Source organism: Manis pentadactyla, chromosome X (genome assembly GCF_030020395.1).
Source record: "Manis pentadactyla isolate mManPen7 chromosome X, mManPen7.hap1, whole genome shotgun sequence".
NCBI lineage: Eukaryota > Metazoa > Chordata > Mammalia > Pholidota > Manidae > Manis > Manis pentadactyla.
The window spans coordinates 50,719,553-50,741,857 of record NC_080038.1 but is presented as its reverse complement, the minus strand read 5'-3'; the positions used below and the strand labels follow the sequence as shown (position 1 = coordinate 50,741,857).

The 22,305-nt window shown below is 37.8% G+C and overlaps 1 protein-coding gene across 2 annotated transcripts in view; it reads right to left on the bottom strand.

Annotated features, from left to right (window-relative positions):
- Positions 1-21,956, bottom strand: part of RRAGB (Ras related GTP binding B) — a 32,466-nt gene extending 10,510 nt beyond the window's left edge. The window contains exons 1-8 of one of the 2 annotated variants that reach the window (XM_036931564.2): positions 21,300-21,956; positions 20,431-20,464; positions 18,440-18,539; positions 13,994-14,077; positions 12,033-12,099; positions 9,902-10,124; positions 6,774-6,869; positions 4,449-4,571 (exon numbers count right to left, since the gene is read on the bottom strand). In XM_036931564.2, coding sequence (XP_036787459.1) covers positions 4,449-4,571; positions 6,774-6,869; positions 9,902-10,124; positions 12,033-12,099; positions 13,994-14,077; positions 18,440-18,539; positions 20,431-20,464; positions 21,300-21,391 — 819 coding nt within the window. In that variant the 5' untranslated portion in view covers positions 21,392-21,956. The remainder of the gene's footprint in view (positions 1-4,448; positions 4,572-6,773; positions 6,870-9,901; positions 10,125-12,032; positions 12,100-13,993; positions 14,078-18,439; positions 18,540-20,430; positions 20,465-21,299) is intronic. The other variant, XM_036931565.2, reaches the window with a different exon arrangement.
- Positions 21,957-22,305: the final 349 nt, after the last annotated feature.

Sequence of the window (22,305 nt, the reverse complement as noted above, 5' to 3'; positions counted from 1 at the left end):
CACTCTCTGGAAGACTCATGCCAGAAGATGATCATCAAAAAACCCCAAGAAAGATCCACGCACTGCTACAGCTGTAGATGCACTCATCCCACCAGTTCCTGGACCTGCCATGGGAATGAGGAAGGAGATATCTAAGCTGGCCTGTGCATATAGTAAAACAACAAAATTGGACTGGATCTATACTGTTGGAACTCAACCAAGAATTTGGAGAAGTGCAAATTGTAGCGCTCCAAAGTCTTACAACTACAAACTATTTATTGTTAAAAGAACATATGGCATGTGAACAGTCCCCAGGAATGGGTTGTTTTAATTTGTCTGATTTCTCTCAGACTGTTCAAGTTCATTTGGACAATATCCACCATATCATAGATAAGTTTTCACAAATGCCTAAGGTGCCTAACTGGTTTTCTTGGTTTCACTGCAGATGGCTGGTAATTACAGATATGCTTTGGTTATGTAACTATACTCCTATTATGTTAATGTGTGTGTGCAATTTAAGTAGTAGCTTAAAACCTATACATGCTGAAGTTACTCTACAAGAAGATATATCAAAGAAATAATCAATCTTCCCAAGTTTTCTTCCGCCTGCTACTTCTATAGCTTTTCTTCTTCCTTCCTAATTACAACCCTTAAATAGAATTCGTGCCTCATATCAAATTTACCGAGTATCATAATTCTTCCAAGTGGTAAAGATACCTCAAGACAAATGCTGGGCATAGAAGCCACAGGGCATAAATATGCAAAGAAGTAAAAAGCTAACTTTTTCAAACAATAAGGCTTCTCTCTCACTTACCAACTTCACATTTCCCTGTATGGCCCCGGAAGATGACTGGTTAGCCAGAGACGGGTAAGATTCCTCAAGGGAGGAACAACCTAAGACAGGCACAGTCGCAGGGGGGCCATCAGGTGAGAAATTGGGGATCAACAGAGGTGAGGCTTAGAACCTCACCCCCCCGTTCTGAGAGAAATCTTCTGCATACGTGGATGTTTTATTGCCCTGGTCTAGCTTGGATTAACACATAGTCTACAGGCACACACCTGATCATCTACATGTGCTCTCTTACAACACTAAACTATGTTTTCTACCTTTATCTTGTATCTACCTACCACTTCAGCATTTTATTAAAAATAATAATAATAAAGAGAGAAATGTGGTATCCACATATAAATCAAGTATAAAAACCAAATGAGTATTCATATTTGAACTGACTGTTTAGAGTTCATAATGCATGAGCAAAACCGAAAGTTTCTGTGATGACTGCCCTTGTACTGTTCACTATGTAACTTATTCATTATGTAAGAATTTGTTCTACATGTAAAAACTTGTTTGTTATGCCTCAGAAGATTGGAGACTGACAAAAATTAGGCTTGGGGTGGATTAATGATTGTGCATTGAGCATTGACTCCCCCTATACAGAATTTTATTGTCGTTAACAACCATTTGATCAATAAATATGAGAGATGCCCTCACAAAAAAAAAAAAAAAAAAAAAAAAAAAAAGGACAGACTTCCAATGGTAAAATAAATTAGTAACCGGGATGTAATGTATAGCATAAGGAATATAGTCAAGATATTGTAACAGCCTGGTAGGGTGATAGCTGGAACCTAGAATTATGTATATAAATGTTCTACCACTGTGTTGTACACTTGAAACTCATGTAATGTAATACTGTGTGTCAACTACCCTTCAATAAAAAATAATTATTTAAAAAAAAAAAAAAAGCTTCTGTACAGCAAAGGACACTATCAATAGAACAAGAAGGTTTCCTACAGTATGGGAGAATATATTCATAAATGACAGATCCAATAAAGGATTGACATCCAAAGTATATAAAGAGCTCACACACCTCAACAAATAAAAAGCAAATAATCCAATTAAAAAATGGGCAGAGGAGCTGAATAGACAGTTATCCAAAGAAGAAATCCAGATGGCCAACAGGCACATGAAAAGATGCTCCACACCGCTAATCATCAGAGAAATGCAAATTAAAACCACAATGAGATATCATCTCACACCAGTAAGGATGGCTACCATCCAAAAGACAAACAACAACAAATGTTGTCGAGGTTGTGGAGAAAGGGGAACCCTCCTACACTGCTGGTGGGAATGTAAATTAGTTCAACCATTGTGGAAGGCAGTATGGAGGTTCCTCAGAATCCTCAAAATAGACTTACCATTTGACCCAGGAATTCCACTTCTAGGAATATACCCTAAGGATGCAGCACTCCAGTTTGAAAAAGACAGATGCACCCCTCTGTTTATCGCAGCATTATTTACAATAGCCAAGAAATGGAAGCAACCTAAGTGTCCATCAGTAGATGAATGGATAAAGAAGATGTGGCACATATACACAATGGAATATTACTCAGCTATAAGAAAAAAACAGATCCTACCATTTGCAACAACATGGATGGAGCTAGAGGGTATTATGCTCAGTAAAATAAGCCAGGCGGAGAAAGACAAGTACCAAATGATTTCACTCACATGTGGAGTATAAGAACAAAGGAAAACTGAAGGAACAAAACAGCAGCAGAATCACAGAACCCAAGAATGGACTAACAGTTACCAAAGGGAAAGGGACTGGAGATGATGGGTTGGAAGGGAGGGATAAGCACGGGAAAAAAGAAAGAGGGCATTAATATTAACATGTATAGTGTGTGGGGTTCACGGGGAGGGCTGTGCAACACAGAGAAGACAAGTAGTGATTTTACAGCATCTTACTACGCAGATGGACAGTGACTGTGAATGGTATGTGGGGGGGACTTGGTGAAGGGGGAAGGAATTACATAATGTCCTTCATGTAATTGTAGATTAATTATACCAAAATAAAATTTTTTAAAAAAAGAATCTATACTGAATGATTCTACCAAGGATTTACTATTTACAACTGAGTCATTCATGATGTATATCCATGCCAGCTGAAGATACTTCCCCTAGCACTTTCAGATCTTAATAAAACCATGCAAGTATTTCCTATAAGCTAAATATACAGACATAAAATTTCTAGTTGGAAGCAAAATTGAGTCACTCACCAAAAGAAAATTCAAAGGGCAATTCTCTGAAATCATGTGAAACTTTTAAAACATAATTTTTAGACCAATGGTGGAACAGGTTCCCATTGCTGGATTTCAACCCCCTCACTGAAATGGTCAATCACACCTAAACCTGGTCTTCAAGAGAAACCAAAGCCACTTGTCACTGTTAGTGAGGAACAGGGAGCTTATATTAGATATTCCATTAATCACTATGATCATGCATGGTGGATGTGGCAGGAGACTACTGCTGAAGCAGGATTCTGCCATGCCACATACATCAAGACAAAGAGCATAGCTCACCTGCTTGATGCTATTCACAGTAACAGGAAAAACAGGGCTCAAGGCAGTGTAATTCCAAGCAAGTGATCCTGCCAGTGGGCTGAAGCAAAATGGCACTCTAATTAGGACTCCATGCCTTAGCTGTGCCATCTATAAGGAAGGGTGACTCGCAAATACAGCAACATTTACAAATAATGTTTCCACAGAGGAAGGAGGAAAAACTGCATTCTGAATTCTTTGCCCTCTGTTGCTATAATTGCAAAAGTATCTAACATTTAATAGTTTGCCAACTATATGCTAAGCTTTGTGCTAGGGCTTAATGTTACCTGCCCCATTCTAATCCACAAAATAAACCTCAAAAAATGATACAGACATTATCTCCATGTTATAGAAGGAAAACCAAGCTCAGAGAGTTTAAGAAATGTGTCTAAAATCACCAAGCATTGGTAGAGCTCAGAAACAAATTATTTTCTGTGAGCTGCTTTTTAAAGTTACATTTACTTAACTAATCAGCAATTTCTTATGCAGTTCTTTGTGACATCTCAAATTAGTTTCTATTATTGTTATTTAAAATGTACTTATAAATACAATATTGGTTTTGCATTCCCCCTCAGGGCCATACACAGAGTAGGGTCTAATATAGCTTAAGTTAACTTTATAAGAAAAATAGAAATACTAACATGCCTATTTCTCTTTCATCTGTCCATCTGAACTCAGTTATGTCACTGAGTTGACCACTACATCTCTTCCATATTGAAAGTTTTCAACTCAGTCTTTTGGAGAAACGGGTGGGTAGAAGTTTTCTCAAAAGGAAAATACCCCTCATTTCATAATAAAAGTCAGTAGGAAATAGGAATCTTAACACAAATGAACAATTATTAGCAAAAATAATCAAAATGCTATAATAAGATATACCTGCAAAAACCTAAGTTTTACTATTAATGAGCTATTTACCAAAGGACTTTTTTCAGGTCACTTGTTGACAATACTACCCTAATTTTACTTACAAGTTTAAACATGTTGAGGTAAGGACGAGAGGGAAAAAAGTTCTTTCTGTAAGTGGCAACATGTTGCTCTCTATTGCTGAATGGAAGGGAAATGTGAAGTACATCTACAGAGCAGAAAGTTCTCACCAGAAAAGTAGCTCTTTCAAACAGAAGCACTTCATCAGCCTCAATAATTTCAGCAAAATTCCTTAGGTTCATTTCCAGCTGCTGAACATTGGGAATCAGCTGATAAACAATGCTGGACCAAGCCTAACAGAACAGAAGCACAGTACAAAATTAGTAACAAGTAGCCAGTCCCAGACCTTTACAAATGAGTAAGTACACTATAATATATGGGCAGTAAAATATGATGATAATTGAGTCCCAAACAAATATTAATAACAAATATGACAGAACACAAATGAGAAAATGAAGCTACTACTGGTTTTTATCCTTGCGTTAGATTTTTAAAAATTTCAAACACTTTCAGAAAATGCTAGAGGAACTTCTTTCCATTGATAATTTTTAAAAATAATAATTTGATTCCATCATGTTGCCTTAGGAACAGTTGAAAACTGATCTACTTGGACTAAATAAAAAGCTGCTAATCCAGCCATTCAACAAATATTTAAGTCTAATACTGAAGATCACTCTAAAGATCAAAACCTAAAATGCTGTATTTAACATATATCCAAGAATCAACTTTGTGAAAATATCAGAGCCACATGGACAAATGGCCCCTCCCCTCAATGAGATAACATTCAAGAGAAATTACAAGAGATATTAGTGGCATTATCATTCCAAAAGGCTTATAGTCAGCTGTATAAATTATTGATTCAATTGAATTAAGTCAACTGTGTGTTTCCCTAAAACTGACTTCATCCAGAAGAGTATGATTAATGTAAGGAGTTGAAATTTACCATACCCTCCCTTTATTCTCTTCAAGTTCTTTTATTTGAATGTCCATTAATAATACTTCCTTCAATCACTACAATTTGTCTGGTAGGACGTACGATCTTCTTCTGTCTCCTACTAGAGGACTGGAACCTGGTCTTAGTCATTTGTGTGTCCAACAGCATCAAGCAGATAGGCAATGAGTACTTGTAGAACAAAATTTAATATAAAAATTGAAGTTAGCTCTATGCAACATTAATGTAAGAGATAGTAGTGCCATGTCTCTGTTTCAATTAGTTTTATTACTTAGGCATAGGAGTTCAGGTTCCAAGTTCCCAGGTCGGTGTTAATGTCACTGCTGAATTTACCTTGGAGAAGGCACCAAAGCTAACCACAGCAGAGACATTGTCACTCACAGCAGTGTTGTGATTAGCCAATTGTCTTTGGTCGTGTTATGTATTGCCATCCTTCACACCGCAGTTGGTTCTTATCATGCGTCATGTCCATCCTTATTCACGGTTACCTGTTCTATGGGAATAAGGCTTTGAGAGAAATTCGGCCCAAATTATTCTAGAACAGTATTTCCTAGACAGGTATCTCAAAATGATCTGTTATTAGAGTGAGGCTGGGTCAACATAATATTGGGGGAAAAAATGGATTAGTTAAAAAATCAGTGGCTGTTTTTAAAGTCCAGTGGTTTTTCTCCTTGGAAAATCAGGTTTCTGTGCTTTTGGTTGTAGATACTTGTCAGATGCAGTTGATACTGAGGCTGTAGCTACCAGTGACAGAGAAGGAAGCTTTCCCACCCAGAGTCAGATTTGTCAATGGATCCCAGAAGCAGTCTGAAGGAAAAGTCTAACCAGAGAAGGGCCCAAAAGGAGCCAGTATTTCAAATCACTAGATCAGTAGGTGAAAGGGAGGAAGCAGGATGAGGACCCTATGTGCCAATAAGGTAATTTCAGCTTAATCCATAACACAGCTATTAGTGTAACCTCTACAACTACTGCAAGCAGTGTGGTATCCATTTCAGCAATAGAAACAATCCTGGTTGAAAAGAATACAAGTCTCCAATTTGGCACGTTAGTTGAAGCTACCATACTCTAGGCATAACATGTCTTGTTTGACTCCCTTCTCTAATCTCTCCCCCCTAAATATTATCCTTTTATTGCCATCCAAAATTAGGCAGACTAGCTTATATCCAAATCTATCCAAACTAGCTCATATCCCATAAAGCTATCTGAATGTTAGACATAGCTCCCATCAGCACTCAGCCTACCACAGGTTAAAATGGATGATGGCCAATGAAAACTCTGCTGTCACAAGGATCAGTATCAAATTAATCATGACCAAACTGGCTAATTCAGTGTGATTTGGTAGGTATGTTAACCCAATCTAAGATCAAAGCCAAAATCTTTAAAGGCTGAGTTTGATATTATTTTGAATAATTTACTGTAGATTTTTTTAAATTTAACATACATAGATGGCTATGAAAGAGTCTGAAATCTTTCACTTTTGATAATACCCTTCTAGCTGTTTTTCATGCTCTCAAAATGAGGTAACTCAGGGAAACATACACACCTTATAGAGAGTTTCATCCCAGATAGATGTTCGGAAGCAAGAACATTCCAATGGGCGAGACAAACGCCTCAGATCTTCTTCTCGCTCTTTAAAAACCTGAATTAAAGGGTCCAACATACTGATCAGAATTTAACAGCTCTCCTCCTTCACTGCAAATTCTGAGATGTATTTTGGCATATTTTAAACAGCAGCATTTTCTCTTTCTGCAGAGGAATTTTTCAGTGTGTATACTACTTCACAAACTAGGATGGCAGAAATGATTTAAAGTCATGAAAATGAAGTGCAACAGCTACTAGAATTCTTCAGGCCTGTGCTGCTTGTGCAGAGTACTCACTGAGAGGACTATGTTGGAAAATTAAATTTGCCATACAGAGGAGTCTTAATAAAATGTATCTAACATTCCAAATCACCTAAACTGGATCATTATAAGATTGCTAAACCCATACCAAGATTTTGTAAATCAAAATACATTAATGTTTATAGATCTCTTTCTCTCACACACACATATCTGCATACACTCATAAATTATTTCTAAAAGGACTGTATTTATTTGGCTATACAGATATAACCCCCCACCACACACAAATACCCATCCATCTTGTCTATGTATCTATGGTCACATACACCTAGAAAAGTATCTATTTATACAAATATATACAGATATTTTCCATGACTGGTTGGGTTTGTAGTGAGTGCATGTACACACTATTGTGATTAATTTTATGTATCAATTTGGCTAGGTCACAGTACCAGATGTTTGGTCAAACACCAGCTTAGATACTGGTGTTAAGGTAGTTTTTTAGATTAAATGAATATTTAAATAAGTAGAATTTGAGTAAAACAGACTCCCTTCTATAATGTGGGTGTGTTTTTGCAATCAGTTAAAGTCCTTAAGACAAAAAGACCACCATCCCCCAGGAAAAGGGAATTCTGTCTCCCAATTTCCTTCCTACTTAAGCCACAACATCTACTCTTCTGGGTCTCTAGCTTATCAGCCCACCCTGCAGACTTCAGACTTGTCAACTCCACAACTGTATGAGTCAATTCTTTAAAATCAATCGATCTCTCATTCTCTCTCTTACACACACACACACACACACACACACACACACACACACACACACACACACCTTACTGGTTCTGTGTCTTTAGGGAACCCTAATATACACATATAGAGGAAAATATTTATCTTGCTTGAAATTGGTATTTAGGGAAACACCGTATGCATTTTTATGTCAAAACTTCCAAGTCTGGATCTTTAATGAACTACAGTATACTTAAGCTTAAAATCCCACAAAGAACATTAATCTATATTTGGTGATATTTATATAAGCATTTAGAAAACAGTAAGTTGATCATTAAAAAGTAGAAGTAATTAAAAAATACACAAGGAGTTCATTTGTTGGAAAAGCCTAGGTTTTTCTATTGCAAATTGGTCCAAGGAATGAAGTGATTTTTAAAGGAAACAAAACAGAAAACAAAACAACAGCAAGAATAACAATAAAAGCCCTCACAATCTCAAGACCAAAGCTACATGTAGGACTTTCTGCTGAATGGAAACAGAATTAGGGAAAGGGAGAAGGAACTAAAAAGGTAAGATACAAGTTTACAGAGTTAAATAGGGAACCCTGTCAAGTGGTTTATTTTAAGTCTGTAAGCTAATCTAAAAACACCAAAACATACCCAAACTATGGAACGCTGGAGGCAATACTGTGACTTGTTACGGAAGAAAAGTATTCCTGACAACAGCTATTAGCAAAAAAAATCCTTTAGTTAAATAAAGGGTATCCTTAGACTCCTAGGCTTCAACCCAAAGAGGAACTGTATTCTTCCTTATCACCTACATATTCTAAAACTGCTTTCCTTGGATCTTCTCATTCAGCTTAGACATTAAAATCCAACCTTCTTATTTTGTAATAAGCAAATTAAAGCTAGACTATATTTGTGACTTGCTAGTCCCAGAGTCTCAGTCTCATGGCTAGCTAGGAGTTTGCCTTTCCTACTGTGTGTTCTCTGGTTTAAATTTACATGTACTAACTCCTTCACTAGAAAAGGAGAAACATAGAAAACAAAATCACTGATTCAAAAGGACAGATGTACTCCTATGCTTATAGCAGAATTATTTACAAAAGCCAAGATATGGAAGCAACCAAAGTATCCATCAACAGATGAATGGATAAAGATGTAGTACATCTACATGATGGAAACTTTTCAGCCATAAAAAAGAATGAAATCCTGCCATGTGCAACAACATGGATGGAGCTGGAGGGTATTATGCTAAGCAAAATAACCCAGGCAAAAAAAGACAAATACTATATGATTTCACTTATATGTGGAATCTAAACAAAACAAAACAAAAATGAACAAAACAGACCCATAGGCACTGGAGAAGTGAGTGGTTACCATGGGAGAGGGACTAGAGTGGGTGGGTGAAATAGGTGAAGGGGCTAAGGAAACACAAAATTAGTCACAGGGATGAAAACAGAGCATAGAGAATATAGTTAATAGTTCTGTAACATCATTCTGTATTGACAGATAGTTAACCATACTGCTACATTTAATAATGTACATAGGTGCTGAATCACTATGTTGTATACCTGAACCCAATATATTATTGTGCATCAACTATACTTCAATTAAAATAAAGAGAAGAGAAATATACTGTGCCAATGCGATTATGCAGGACTTGGCACTGTGCCTAACACAATGTGGCTGGCACCTGAATTGGTACATACCTGTTTCTAAGTCAACCTACTGACAGCTATGACCTTTCCTCATCTCACCCCTGGTAGGTCTTCTAGACTTGACTATAAGTGCCTGCTCTGAAGGATGGTAAAACAGGGACAGCAAACATTTAAAAAATACATAAAAGCTACTTAGTGATATCACATACTCCTATGTGATAGAATTTACCTAAATATGAAAATTATTTGCTAAATGAATATTATCTTTTCCTTAACATGGAAATTTTGAGTGCTTTTAAAAACAAATCATAGAACTTTATTTTGAAAGCTATGCTGAGATTTTTTTTTCCTGAAAATAGAATGGCACAAACTTACTTAGATCTCTACAAGAGAAGTTTACAAAGCATGTCAATCATTTTGTGTAGTATTCTTTCTGTTTCTTACCAGGTCCCGTTGATCCTCCTGTACCAGATCCATTTTGTGCACCAAACAAAAGATTTTGGCATCTGGAGAGTTCTGCAGAATGGCCTCCAGGCATGATTGGTAATAGTGCATGTCCTTTTCTAGTTCTCGGCTCTCCACATCAAAGACATAAATCAGCACCTCCACATTTCGGAAGATGTTGTCTCGTTGGCTAGTGAAATAATTTTCCATGAAGGTGTCCTGTCTAATAGGAAAAGAAATCTAGGTAGTAAGCAAGTCCTCAGTTTAGTCACTCCTACTTATTATCTATTTGTTTGGCTTAACCAATGTGAAAGATAACCTGAAGTTTCAAAGTAAAGGACAAATAATAGCAAATCAGTTGGCCTCACCTTCTTTCTTCTTGAGCCACACCCTGCACCATCCTTTGTCCCTCTCCTTTTGCTCCAAATACACTCTGACCTTCCCTCAATTCTGGTGACCCATGGTCTATCCACCTAAGGTCCTTTATACAAACTGTGATATTTATTCCCCTACCTCTACATCTAATTAACTCCTACTCGTTTCTTGGATTTCAGTTAAATCCATACTTCCTCACAGAAACTCCCTTGATTTCCCTTGACTTGACCCAATCACCATAGGCCCTTAAATCAATATATTGTTCTTATTTGTAACACTTACCACAAGTATGCTTTTATACATTTGTGTGAGTTTTTAATTAATAGCATTCACTTCCCTATACAGCAAGTTCTATGAAGGCAAAGATCATGTCTGTTACTGTTTGCCATTATTTCCTAGCTTTTAGCAGAGAGCCTGCCATATAGTAGGTGCTAGATGAATATTTATTGAATAACTAGTCAGATACCCTAAATTATATGAAAATGACTCCAAGATATCTTTTTAGCAGAATGTTACTCTTTGCTTCTTAGACCATGTGCTACTTCCCAAGAAGATCTCAATTACCAGTTGTTTAACAGAAACAATGGAGCTTTGTCATGAGAAAAAAAAATCATGAACCTCAGAGTCTAGTCCTGTACTTTGCTACAAATTAGCTGCGTGACCTTGGGAGAGTCATCTCACTTGATCTCAGCAGCCTTACCTGTAAAATTGATGATAACATCTTAGTGCCTAAAAGCAAGGGTCTTGGACTAATCTCTGGACACTGATTACAGAACTGGAGGAATGATTATGAGGAAGGATTTATATGGAGAGAGCTGCTAGGGTGCTGAGTGATCCATCTGCTAGTAATAATGGACTCATTTTCTTACAAAGTACTTGACTATTTCATTATTCTTTTAATAAATGCTCTTTGAGCTATTCCATGGCTGGGCTAGGAACTGGGAAACACTGAGCTAATAATAATGTCTATTTATTTTGTGAGGTACATTGCCATGTATTTTTATATGTATTATCTACTTAATCATCATAAAATATCCTATGCGTTGGTACCATCCTTATCCCTATTGTACACATGGAGAAACTATGGCTCAGAAAGTTTAAATGATCTACTCAATAGAACATACTGACAGAGATGAGATACAAACCCAAATCTAACTCCAGAGCTGAGGTTCTAACCACTGAACTACATGCTGCTGCTTCAGCTGAGAGATGCAAAGGGCCTCAGGGTAGGGAGCAATACCGGCACAAAAGCACAGTGAATGTGCATTTGTGATAGGATATTTGGGAAGTGCCTTGGCAATGACAGAAAAACTGTCTCCTACTCTTGTAACAGTGGGTACTCAGCTGGAGGATATGTGCTCAGGTCTGATCTACAGTGCTTAGATTGCCTGGAGATAATTATTGAAATAACAAAGAATGAGATGGTATGATGTGATAACTAAGTGCTTGGCACTGATGTTAGGTCACCTGCGACAGACACCTAATTTCTTCACTTGCAAAAATTGGGGAGTAATCTATCCTATACTTCAGATACAGCTTGTGTTAGTGCTGCTTAAATATGTTACATGCAGAGGTATTTTCACATATTAAATTACATATAAATCAGAGATCTTTATTTAATCAAGTGCTAATTCTGAAGTAATTTTTATCCAATCTATTACAAATGATAGTTATTCTAGTATTCTCTGAGTAGATTACACTAGATACCATGATTACTGACACTGGCTTTAAAAGCAAGTAAGCAGTTGGAACTTACCCACCACAGTCCCACAGGTTCAATACCAGGTTTCCCAGAAATCGAACATGAGAATGTTCTACATCAACTGGAAGACAAATATGACAGACCTAGTAATTTTAGCATGTGAACAGATACTCAAAATAAGCAAACTGCTAACCCATGGAATTTAGAAGGACCAAAGTGGAGTGAAATGCTCAAAGCCACAGCAAGAAGGTGATTTTCAGCTAAGTAGTATAGTTTAGTGTCAGGGTGGGTACCTAAACTGCCCTGAGTTACAAAACTGGCTCTCATGTAAGTCATTTTACTTTTTAGTAGTTTAGTGCTTAAAGCAGAAACATCTCCAATTATACTACTAATGTTAAATTTTCTACATGTAAGACAGAGACATATACCATTAATAGCTCTTCCCTGACTCACCATGTCCTCCACAAAAAAATGAAAACATGACAAAAACCAAATACCAAACAAACATAAATATAACCAAACTCACTCCCTTTATTATTTCCTTATTTTGGTTAATGACCCTACCATTTTCCCATTATGCGGGGGTGGGTGGGGAGGGGGGCATTTTTGACTCCTCTGTCCACATTCCATTCATTGCTATTCCTTAGTAATCTCTCAATTCCACTCCTGGTTTTACAACCTGCCAATAACAATAAGGAAGAGCCTTACCTTCTCAAGCCTATACAACTACAAATAGCTCCAAAATTACCTCCCACCAGGAAGCCTTACCCACTTTACTTAATCCTATAGGCTACTGGCAGGTTCATCTTCTTAACAATACTTTGAACATGTCACTCCCCATTCAAAAAACATTCAATGGCTTCTCCCTGCCAATGGGAGGTGGGGGTGCATTCAAGGTCCTTCAGAATTTGGCTTCCAATCTACCTTTATATTCCCCAAAGATTCACATTAATAAAGCATTTTGTTTCAGTCCAATTTGGTTTATTCAGAGTCCTCCCAAACCCACTACCTCCCCAGCTTGCAATATAACTTTATTTACATCAGGGGTCGCAAACTTGTTAATAAGGGCCAGGCCAGTAAACATACAAGAGCAAATTTTATCATGTATAGAAAATACACATCCACCCAAGGGGACAATGGAGTGGGTGGCAGTTACTCAGCACTAGCTCATTTGCCATGCAGAAATGTGGGGTCAGGATTACCAGATCTTTAAATTTTTCAATAGCAGTGGGAAATACCAATTTTCAAGAAAACTTTTACATATTGATAACTAATTCCAATTTTTCTATAACATTTCACAAGCCAAACGAAACACATCGGCAGGCCTTGTCCAACATATAGGCTGCCTGTTTGCGACCTCTGCCTTACACTCCTCTCCCCACCCTATACTTCGCCTTCTCTGTCCATCAGCCCAGAAAGTCCTCCCCACTTTTGTTTCAAAGTAAGATTCATCTTTTAAGACCCACTTAAATCCCACCTCCTCTCAAAGCCCTACCTGGCCACCCCCCACTTACCATCAACACTCTGAATACATTCACACATTTATTAAGCATCTACTCTCTGCCAGGCACTAAAAATCACAAGGAATAATGAAAATTTGTTCTAAAATTTCTCAAAATCTAGCAATTATCATCCTTACAGTTTATGTGATAATCACATAGTGGTGTTTCTTCTATGACTATCTTGAAGCTGTTGCTTAAATTGACTATCTAATTTTGTGCAATTTTATCCTCTCATAAACAGCAAAGCATTATTGAAAAAGAAACATGGGCATTGGATCCAGTTCTTAGTTCAAATACCAGCTTTACCTCTCTGTGTGACCTTGTACAAGTCACTTAACCTCTGAGTATTAAGTCTCTTCTCTTAAAAAAAGTTCGGAGGCATACTACTGACCTCACAGCATTACTGTGAGGATTACAGGAGTTATCATAAAGTGCCTGGCACATAGTAGGTGCTCAAACTACTTCCCTTCTTCCCCTTATTTCCCCCTCCTTCGAAAAGGAATCATATCTTACATGTCTTTGTATTTCCAACAGAGTCTACGAGAGAGTAGGTGCTCAAACTGCTATTAATTTGAAGACTATGTAAACCGTCTAGTACTAAAAAAAAATGGAAAGAAGTACTACTGAGAAAGGGAAAGACAATAACAAAAAGAAGTGACAGGATTCAGTGACTTTTTAGATATGGAGCACATGGGACAGAAATCCGGTTTCTACTCACATATCATAGAAATTGTTCTCATCAAGTGACCAATTGCCCCATTACCAAATCCAGTGGACTTTTTAGTCCTTGTCTTACTTCCTGTAGCAGGACACTGCTGACTACTCTCTTTTCAAAAAATTATCTTCTCTTGGCCTCTGATCTCATACCCATGACCTCTCTGGCATATCTTCCTTCACAGGTTCCTATTCTTCTTTCTGTCCCTTAAATGTTGGGAGTTCTTCAAGATTCTGTCCTTGGCACCTACTCTTCTATCGATTCTTCCCTCAAGCAAGCTAATCTATTTTTTTACCATTTGGATACTGATAACTCATAAATATGTATCTTGTAGACATCTCTCCTCCCTTTCTGAAACATATATTAGACATCTCACTTGAATAATCCACAAATATCCCAAACTCAATATATCCAAATATAACTAACTCATCATCTCCCTATTCTTCCCACAAAATCTATTCCTCTTTCAGTCTTCTCCACCTCAGTGAATTTCACCAGTTGCCTAAGTTAAAACCTTAGTTTCATCCTTGAGTCTACTCTTTCCCCCACCATTCCTCATAAATCTATCAGTAAGTCCTATTAAGTATATCCCAAATCCATTTGCTTCTCACTGTATCTACTACCACCACCCTAAACCAAGTCAAGCCCTAATCATCTCTTACTTGGTTTATTAAAATAGTTTCCTAATTTGTCAACCTGTTTTTACCCTTGCCTCCTTTCAATCTATCTTCATATTACAAATATAATGATATCTCCAAAATGCATTATTTTTATTCCACTCTTCTTTAAAAAGAAAAAAAAATGTCTCTGTATATGTATGATTGTATATACCCAGAAAAAAAATGCCAGAAGGATAACCTCAAACTACTAACGGTGGTTGTCCCCTGGAAAGTAGACCAGAGAATGAGGGAAGAAATAGACTTTGTATACTTTTGTAATGTTTGAATTTTTTCACAAATATTACTTTTGCCATTAAAATTGAAAATTAAAAATAAAATCTGGTCATGTTATTTTTCTGTTTAAACTCTCTATGTGCTGCCCTCTGCCCAGGTCAAGCTACCTGACTTGGCTTATAAGGCACTTTTATCATTAACCACCCTCTTTACCTCCCTCTTTAGCCTCTTGTCTCCCATATGGCAATCTGCCTTTCCTAGTTTTCCTGTCCTGTTATCATGAAAGCAACTGAAACCAACCAAGAACAGAGCTTTAGGAAATCACACACACTTAAGGGGCAGAAAGAAGAAAATGTTCTTTTTTCTTATGGCAGGGGAGGGATGGTTAAAAGATAAAGGAAGAAAACCAGGGAAATAAAGCATTAAATAAAAGCCAGGGAAACGGAATTTTGAGAAGGTAGGAAATCTTTGAGGTGTCAACAGCGCTTGAGACTAAAATGCTTTATAATCATATTTTTATTGACAAGTTTACTATTCCAACAAATACATTTTAACAGTTCCCTAAAAAACTAATTATATCGCCATTCTGTATTCTTACTTCAAATTTCAAAACACAGTAGGCTCTAAGTTTAACAAAATGAAACAACTTTTTTCAGCAATGACAAACTAGAATAACACTAACACATTAAAGGTTATGTAACATTTTAGAAGAAGTAATCTTTTACTACCTTTAAAGAAAACCAGCAACTGCATAAAAGGGAATAACAAGTAAAATTTAATGTACTATATGCATTTTTAATTAGCTTATATGTTTAGCAGTAGAACCCAGACCTTTTCTCAGCAATGACAAAACTAGCTAATGATAGACTAAAGCACTAAGGTCAATATAATATTTTAAATTATACTTTTACTACCTTTAAGGAAACACAATAATTGCTAACAAAGCATTATCAATAAAGGTCTCACTTGAGATACCCTTAAGGGCAAGGGTCCTGTCCCATTCCCAGTGCCTGGCACAAGCAAGTTCCAGAAAAGCACTTGTTGAATAAATGGCCTGCTTTAATGTATAAGGGTCCATATAATTTGCAACATTCTGTTTGTAACTTTTTAATGATGCTGCTAGATTATTTCAAAACTATTTCAAATAGCTTAAATAGTCTTCTAAATTTGAATTGCAAGACTCTTCAGTAGACTTAGGGTCTGCTGATTAGTTGAAAACAAAACAAAAAAAATTAACTGGACTAGAAAAAAGTGCTTCAATAAAATGTGTGGAATTAAAATACAAAGAAAAAGAACTCTGCCAGGAATTGTGGTTGTAGCATACTGAACAGAGAGCAGCACAGATTGACATTCCAGCTCTAACCTCTACTAGTTGAGTAAGTTTATCTTCCAGGTCTTACTTACTTCAGCTATTAAAATGAAGTTGATATGAGGACCAAAGTAAATAAAACAACATACAATAAACATTAGCTTCCTCTAATCCACTGAAACTGTATGACTATTAGGTCCAGATATTATCTTGGGAGAACAGAAAAAAACACTAAAATCAAGCAAATCAAAAGAAGAAGTTTGGACAAAATCTAAAATCTAGCAAATCAAGAACAAAGTTTCTTGATAGGTCACAGGACCCTATCCTAAACAAAAATCAAGATGAATGACTTAAATGAAAACTAAGTAACATGCTTATCAAATTGTACAAACTACACAAAGTTAGGAAGGATAGCTAACGTATCAGGTGAGTAATAAATAGCTAAAATGAAAATAGCATCCAACCTTTTTTCTACAGATAAAGAAACTGAGACCCAGTAAGCAAGTGACTCTTCCTGGACTTCACAGTTAATAACATATCATGGGCTAAAACAAACAAAACTGAATAATTTAATAGAGATAGGCATTTAATCTTAGGTTCAAAATATTAACTGCACAAGAATCAGAAGGAAGATACCTGTTTTAATAATGATGTATGTGAAAAGAATTTTTTTTTCAGTACGATTCAGTATAATGGCTGCTGTACAAAAGGAGAGTAGGAGCTAGGCCGTGCTAACACCAGGTAATGCCCAGAATGAGAGATAATAATCCTACTCTGCCCTCATCAGACTATATCTGCATTCAAGTTTCAGCACTTTAAGATGTAAACACATTCAAACAAGTTCTTAAAAAATGCTTCAAAATGATGTAAAATGGGGAATAAATGGAGAAGCTGGTGATGTTTAACTTAATGAAAATATGATTTGGGATGCAAGGGACAGCTAAGATAGACTGAGACATTAATCATGCTTAAATCAAGCTCAAGAGAACAGAAAGAGGACTAGCTAAAACAAATAAATGGAAATAGATTCAGAGCTCTCACTAAGAAATAGTTGTCTAGCCATTAAAGGTGCCCAATTGTGAGAATATATAATACACTCTAAGCACTTTAAGAACAGAAATGAGGTTTCTTTCTCCTTTGTATCCTAGACTCTAGAATATAAGGTGTTTTTAAGAGTGTTTGTGTTCTTGAAATCAGAGTGAAACACCTTATGAAGTAGTGGATAACTTGTCCCTAAGTGTTCAAGATGCTAGAAATCCAGATCAGAAATCTTTGAAAGCAAGGTACAGAAATGCTTTTGTTACCTAGAGGCCAAGGAGTAAGGCAGAATCCAAAACTGCTTGGATACTGCCAAGTAAACTGGCATGACAGCCTAGAGTCAAAAACGGTCTCCCAGGAGCATAGATCCCCTGAACTGGCAGCCATGGCAGCCCAGCTAGCATATACTAAGAAGCCAGATTTAACATTCAAACCATAAAGGGCAATGAAACATCTTTCAAGTCAGAGCTGGAACTGTTGCGAACACCTGTGTGTATCCAGAAAGAAAAACGTCAGAGGACAGATCAGGTTAACCTCTCTCCCATAGCCCCCTACCTACAGCAATTTACCTTTTAATGAAGACTAATGCTTTAAAAAAATCTTTCTTTTAGCACTTTAGAAAAATCTTAGGAGTTTTTATTACTATGCTAATTAAATACCTATCAATTAATTGCCCTAAGTAGTTAAAAACAAACACGCTCCCAAAATAACGAACAAGCAAAAGGGTCCCTATGCTTGTTTAAGAAAAAGCAGGATAAAAAAGAAGTTGGACAAGGTCATCCCACTTGGTAAGCAATCTAGAGAGCAAAGAACCTTCCCAAGAGAACAAGCAGTAGTAACCAGAATTAGGCTATACCCCTCTGAGAAGGAATGAAAAAAGGGGGTAACATGCTTCAAAACAAATTTCTCAAACTTTGCATCCCCAAGTTACTGCAACCAGGTGTGTTATGCAGATTATTAATAGTTAAGATCACCTGATTTTATGATAGGATAAAACATCTTACTTGTTGCACCCAGGCGACGTGTGTCTCTGGCAATATAATTTGCAAAGATAATAGACCTCATGCTGGTCTTACCAGACCCACTTTTACCCATCAGCAGCACCTAAAAACAAAGTGGGAAAACAGAAAGTAAGTAAGTTAGCAATCTAGAGCAAATCAAGTCTAAAGGGATCTACCTCTCTCCTGCACTTCATGGTTTACTTGTGACAGTACCAACAACCTGGTGCAGATACTTGTAACTAACTAGTACTCTAACCAATGGTGAATGCAGATACCTGGAATTCCAGGGTCCAAGCACTTATGTACCATGGATCATACATCTTCTTGACAATATAACTGCAGTGAATTATGCTATTGATACGCACTATCATATATGCAGAGAAATACCAACCTGAAAGGAAACTGAATCCTGACTTCTCATAATATGTTTTATGGACTGAACCACACGGCAGGGGAATTCATCATAACTGAAAGGTCTTTCTCCTGCTCAAAGTCAACCTTTCCACCTCTAACCTTAATCTCATCCCTTCCATTTACCTCCATGATTTTGTTCCATTAATTAGTCTATATCTTTTTCTTTTCAAAAGTGTCCCATAGCCTACGGGATCAACTCCTTAAACTACATATAAGACCCTCCTTGATTTGGCTTACCTACTCCTCTGCCCCCTTCTTCTGACCCTCCTGGCCTGGAACTTTAATATAGAGTCCAGTTATACTGAACTGAGCAGTTTGTAGTCCCTTTGATTATTCCCAGATGTCCAGGGAGCCCCACTCTATATTTCTTTTATGTTGTACTCTCTGCCAGTAACTTTTTATTCCCTTTTCTTCCTTCAGCTAAGCTCTACTCAGCCTTCAAGACTTGATTCAGTAATCATCAACTCAAGAAGCTTCTCTGACCCCAGTGCCCTAGGTTGGCTTAGATGTGTCTCACTTCTCTCCTCCCATGGCAGTCTTACAGCACCACGAAGACCATAATGCATTGCAGTTATCCTTTATTTTTTTGGTCTGTCTCTCACAAGACTCTGATCCTGAATGACAGGGAGAACCCCTTTTGTATATCCAGTGCCTAATATATGACAGATGTTGTATGTCAAGTTTTTTTTTATTCTTAATCATGTAGAAAATTCTGGTATTTTTAAGAATATTTGTTGATAGCAACTTTAGATAGGCTCATCAAGAACATTCCCTTAGTAAACTGAAATTATACAATTGAAATACACGAAGTTAAGGCTACCTACAGTGCATTTTTGCTTTCTAATTTAAGAAATCTTACCTCAATTGCTTATGAAAGACTTAGAACGCTGTTAGATTCTAATCTAAATGCTCTACATGCATTTGCTCACTAAACTTCATAACAAAATCTGTGACAGATAATATCATCATCACCATTTTACAAATGAACTGAAAGCTCAAAAGGTTCAAAAATTTGCTCCAGAGCTGTGCTGTTACTGATTCAGACAAAACCCCAAGGTGGGGCACAGTACTATAAGAGCACAAGGTAAGGACTGTGCAATTTCATCCAGAGAATTCATAAGACCTTATATGGTAACATTTGAGTTGAGGTCCACATAAATGTACTGGCAGAGGCCTGTGTAGTGTGTGTGTACAGCTTGCACAAAACGTAAATTAATTTGTATATTTGGAGAAAACCAGATTCTATATGGCTCTGATAAGAGTACACAGGCATGGCTTTATATGGTTTAGTGAGGAATAGATTTTCAAAGGGCATTCGTTGCAATCAAGTCATCTGGATTTGATTCTATGGATTTGGGAAGTTACAAAAAGTTCTTAAGTATGTGAATGACACAATTAGATCTATGTATTGGAAAAATTAAATCTGATAGCAAAGAAGGGGACAAGAGTCAAGGAGAACATGCAGAAGGTTCCTGCAACAGTCTAGGAAAGATGGTATATATACACCTACACATATACTTCTTGGATAGTTAACTTCTCACCTTTACCTTCATGTTTCTGATGTACCTAAAACGTCTTACCTTTTTCTTCATGGCTGTATTTGGTAGCACCCACCTGCAGATATTAACCAAAAGATAGAGCTTCCATTATCCAACTGCCTTAGAAATTGGAATTAAAGAAATACAAATAAATGTGGAAGTACAAAAGAGCAAGTTTAACACAACAGCTAAGTACAGCTGTTTGTGGGACCTCAACTGAGTAGAGGCCCTCATTGTCCAAAATTATAAAACTGGATTTATGGCTTCTATTCCCTCATTACATGCTCAGGAAATAGACTCTAGGAAGATTTATTTAGGAATATAAATGAGCCATTCAAATTCAAGATTCAATTGTTCATCATCTTAAAAAATGTATCAAAGCAACATACACCAAGAGCTTTGATAAACCAAACAATATTGCCATATTTGAGTATCTTCTATTTTTTAAAGCCAGCTTCCTACTTTTAAAATCTGTAAGTAGCTTTAGTCTCTCAGCTGTTCTTCCAAGTCGTATTTCACTCATTACAGGCCAAAGTATATAAAACACAAGTCTCAAATTCAGGTACAAATTGGCATAGAATACACTGTCATGCCACTGATCATTGCCAAGAAATGCCAACCCTCTTTCTAGTCTTCTCCATAACATGATGTCAGATCTCCTTTACTGATAATTCAAAGCAACTCAGAACTGCCTCTTCAATTAGAACACCCCTCCCCAGAACTGGTTATCAAGCCCAGCCCAAGGGTTGTTTCTGGTCAGTTAGCGTAATCAGTGTCACCAAAAGCATACAGATCAACTTCACTAGTAAACTGAAGCAGTTTATCACGGTGGCACGTTCTAAATCACAATACTTTCTTCCATTACAATCCCCCCATCCCCCGCTTCCACATTTGACATATCTTTCACTCACCCTAGCGATCTTTCCGAGTCCCCTATGGGAGGATCCAGTCTCGGTCCCAGATTCTCTTTCTCCATCTTTTTCTCAGAGTCAGATTCTTCCATCGTGCAACAAGTCCTTTCCAGTACCTTCTAAGCCGCAGCTCTCTTCACCACCACCCCTCCGCCCGCTTTTTTTGCCCTCTTGAACCCCTCAGCCTCCTATTCTCATCGCATGAGGCCCGTAGGTCAGCTCTATTCTTGCCTCCGCCTTTGTCCACTGGAGGGCTGCTTTCCCCACGGTTACCTTTACCGCCTCGAACTTGGCTTCAAGGCACCGCTGAGCAGGCCAGCTCAAAGGCTAGTGATTCGGTGGTACGCAGCAAGAGATGGAGGATGAGAGGGAAGGAGGAGTGGGGATTCGTCTCGAGTTTGGGCCTCAGGCCACAAGGTCTCGAAACCAAAAGGTAATTTCACCCGCAGAGGTGGGGATGGCGGAGGTGGTAGAAAGAGCAAACCCTTGCCGTACGCACTAAGTGGTGAACGCCTCAGTCGGCTCTTTTGTTTCCCAGCCTGGTCGCCCACGAGAGTCGGTCGGCAGCAGTAACGGCCTAACCGTCTGCCCTTCAGGCAACCAGGTACCTCAAAGAAGGAACCCGACTGCAGGCTAGGATCACGTGGGCACCTGCCGTAAACCCAGAGCCTGTCACGTGACTGCCGCTACGAAGGTCGGACTGGGAAGAATACCATAGAGATTGTGCGGAGGAAGACAGAGTGCCGCCTGTCGCCGTCACGTGCCCATGGTTTCACTGGACGCTGGCCTGATGGGGCGTTGCCAGCCTCCCCGCGCTTCTCTAGTGAGCTTCCGCCAGCCACATGCGCCCACCCGTCCCCTCCCCCAGTCCCTCAGCCCTTCCCCTGGCCCCACCTACCTTCTGCGGAGAATTAAAGGAGACGGGTGCAATTTCAGTGCCTCAAAGCTAGCCTCTGTTTTGTTTTTTTTTTTACTGCTATTTCACCCTTACAGTTTTTCGGGTGGG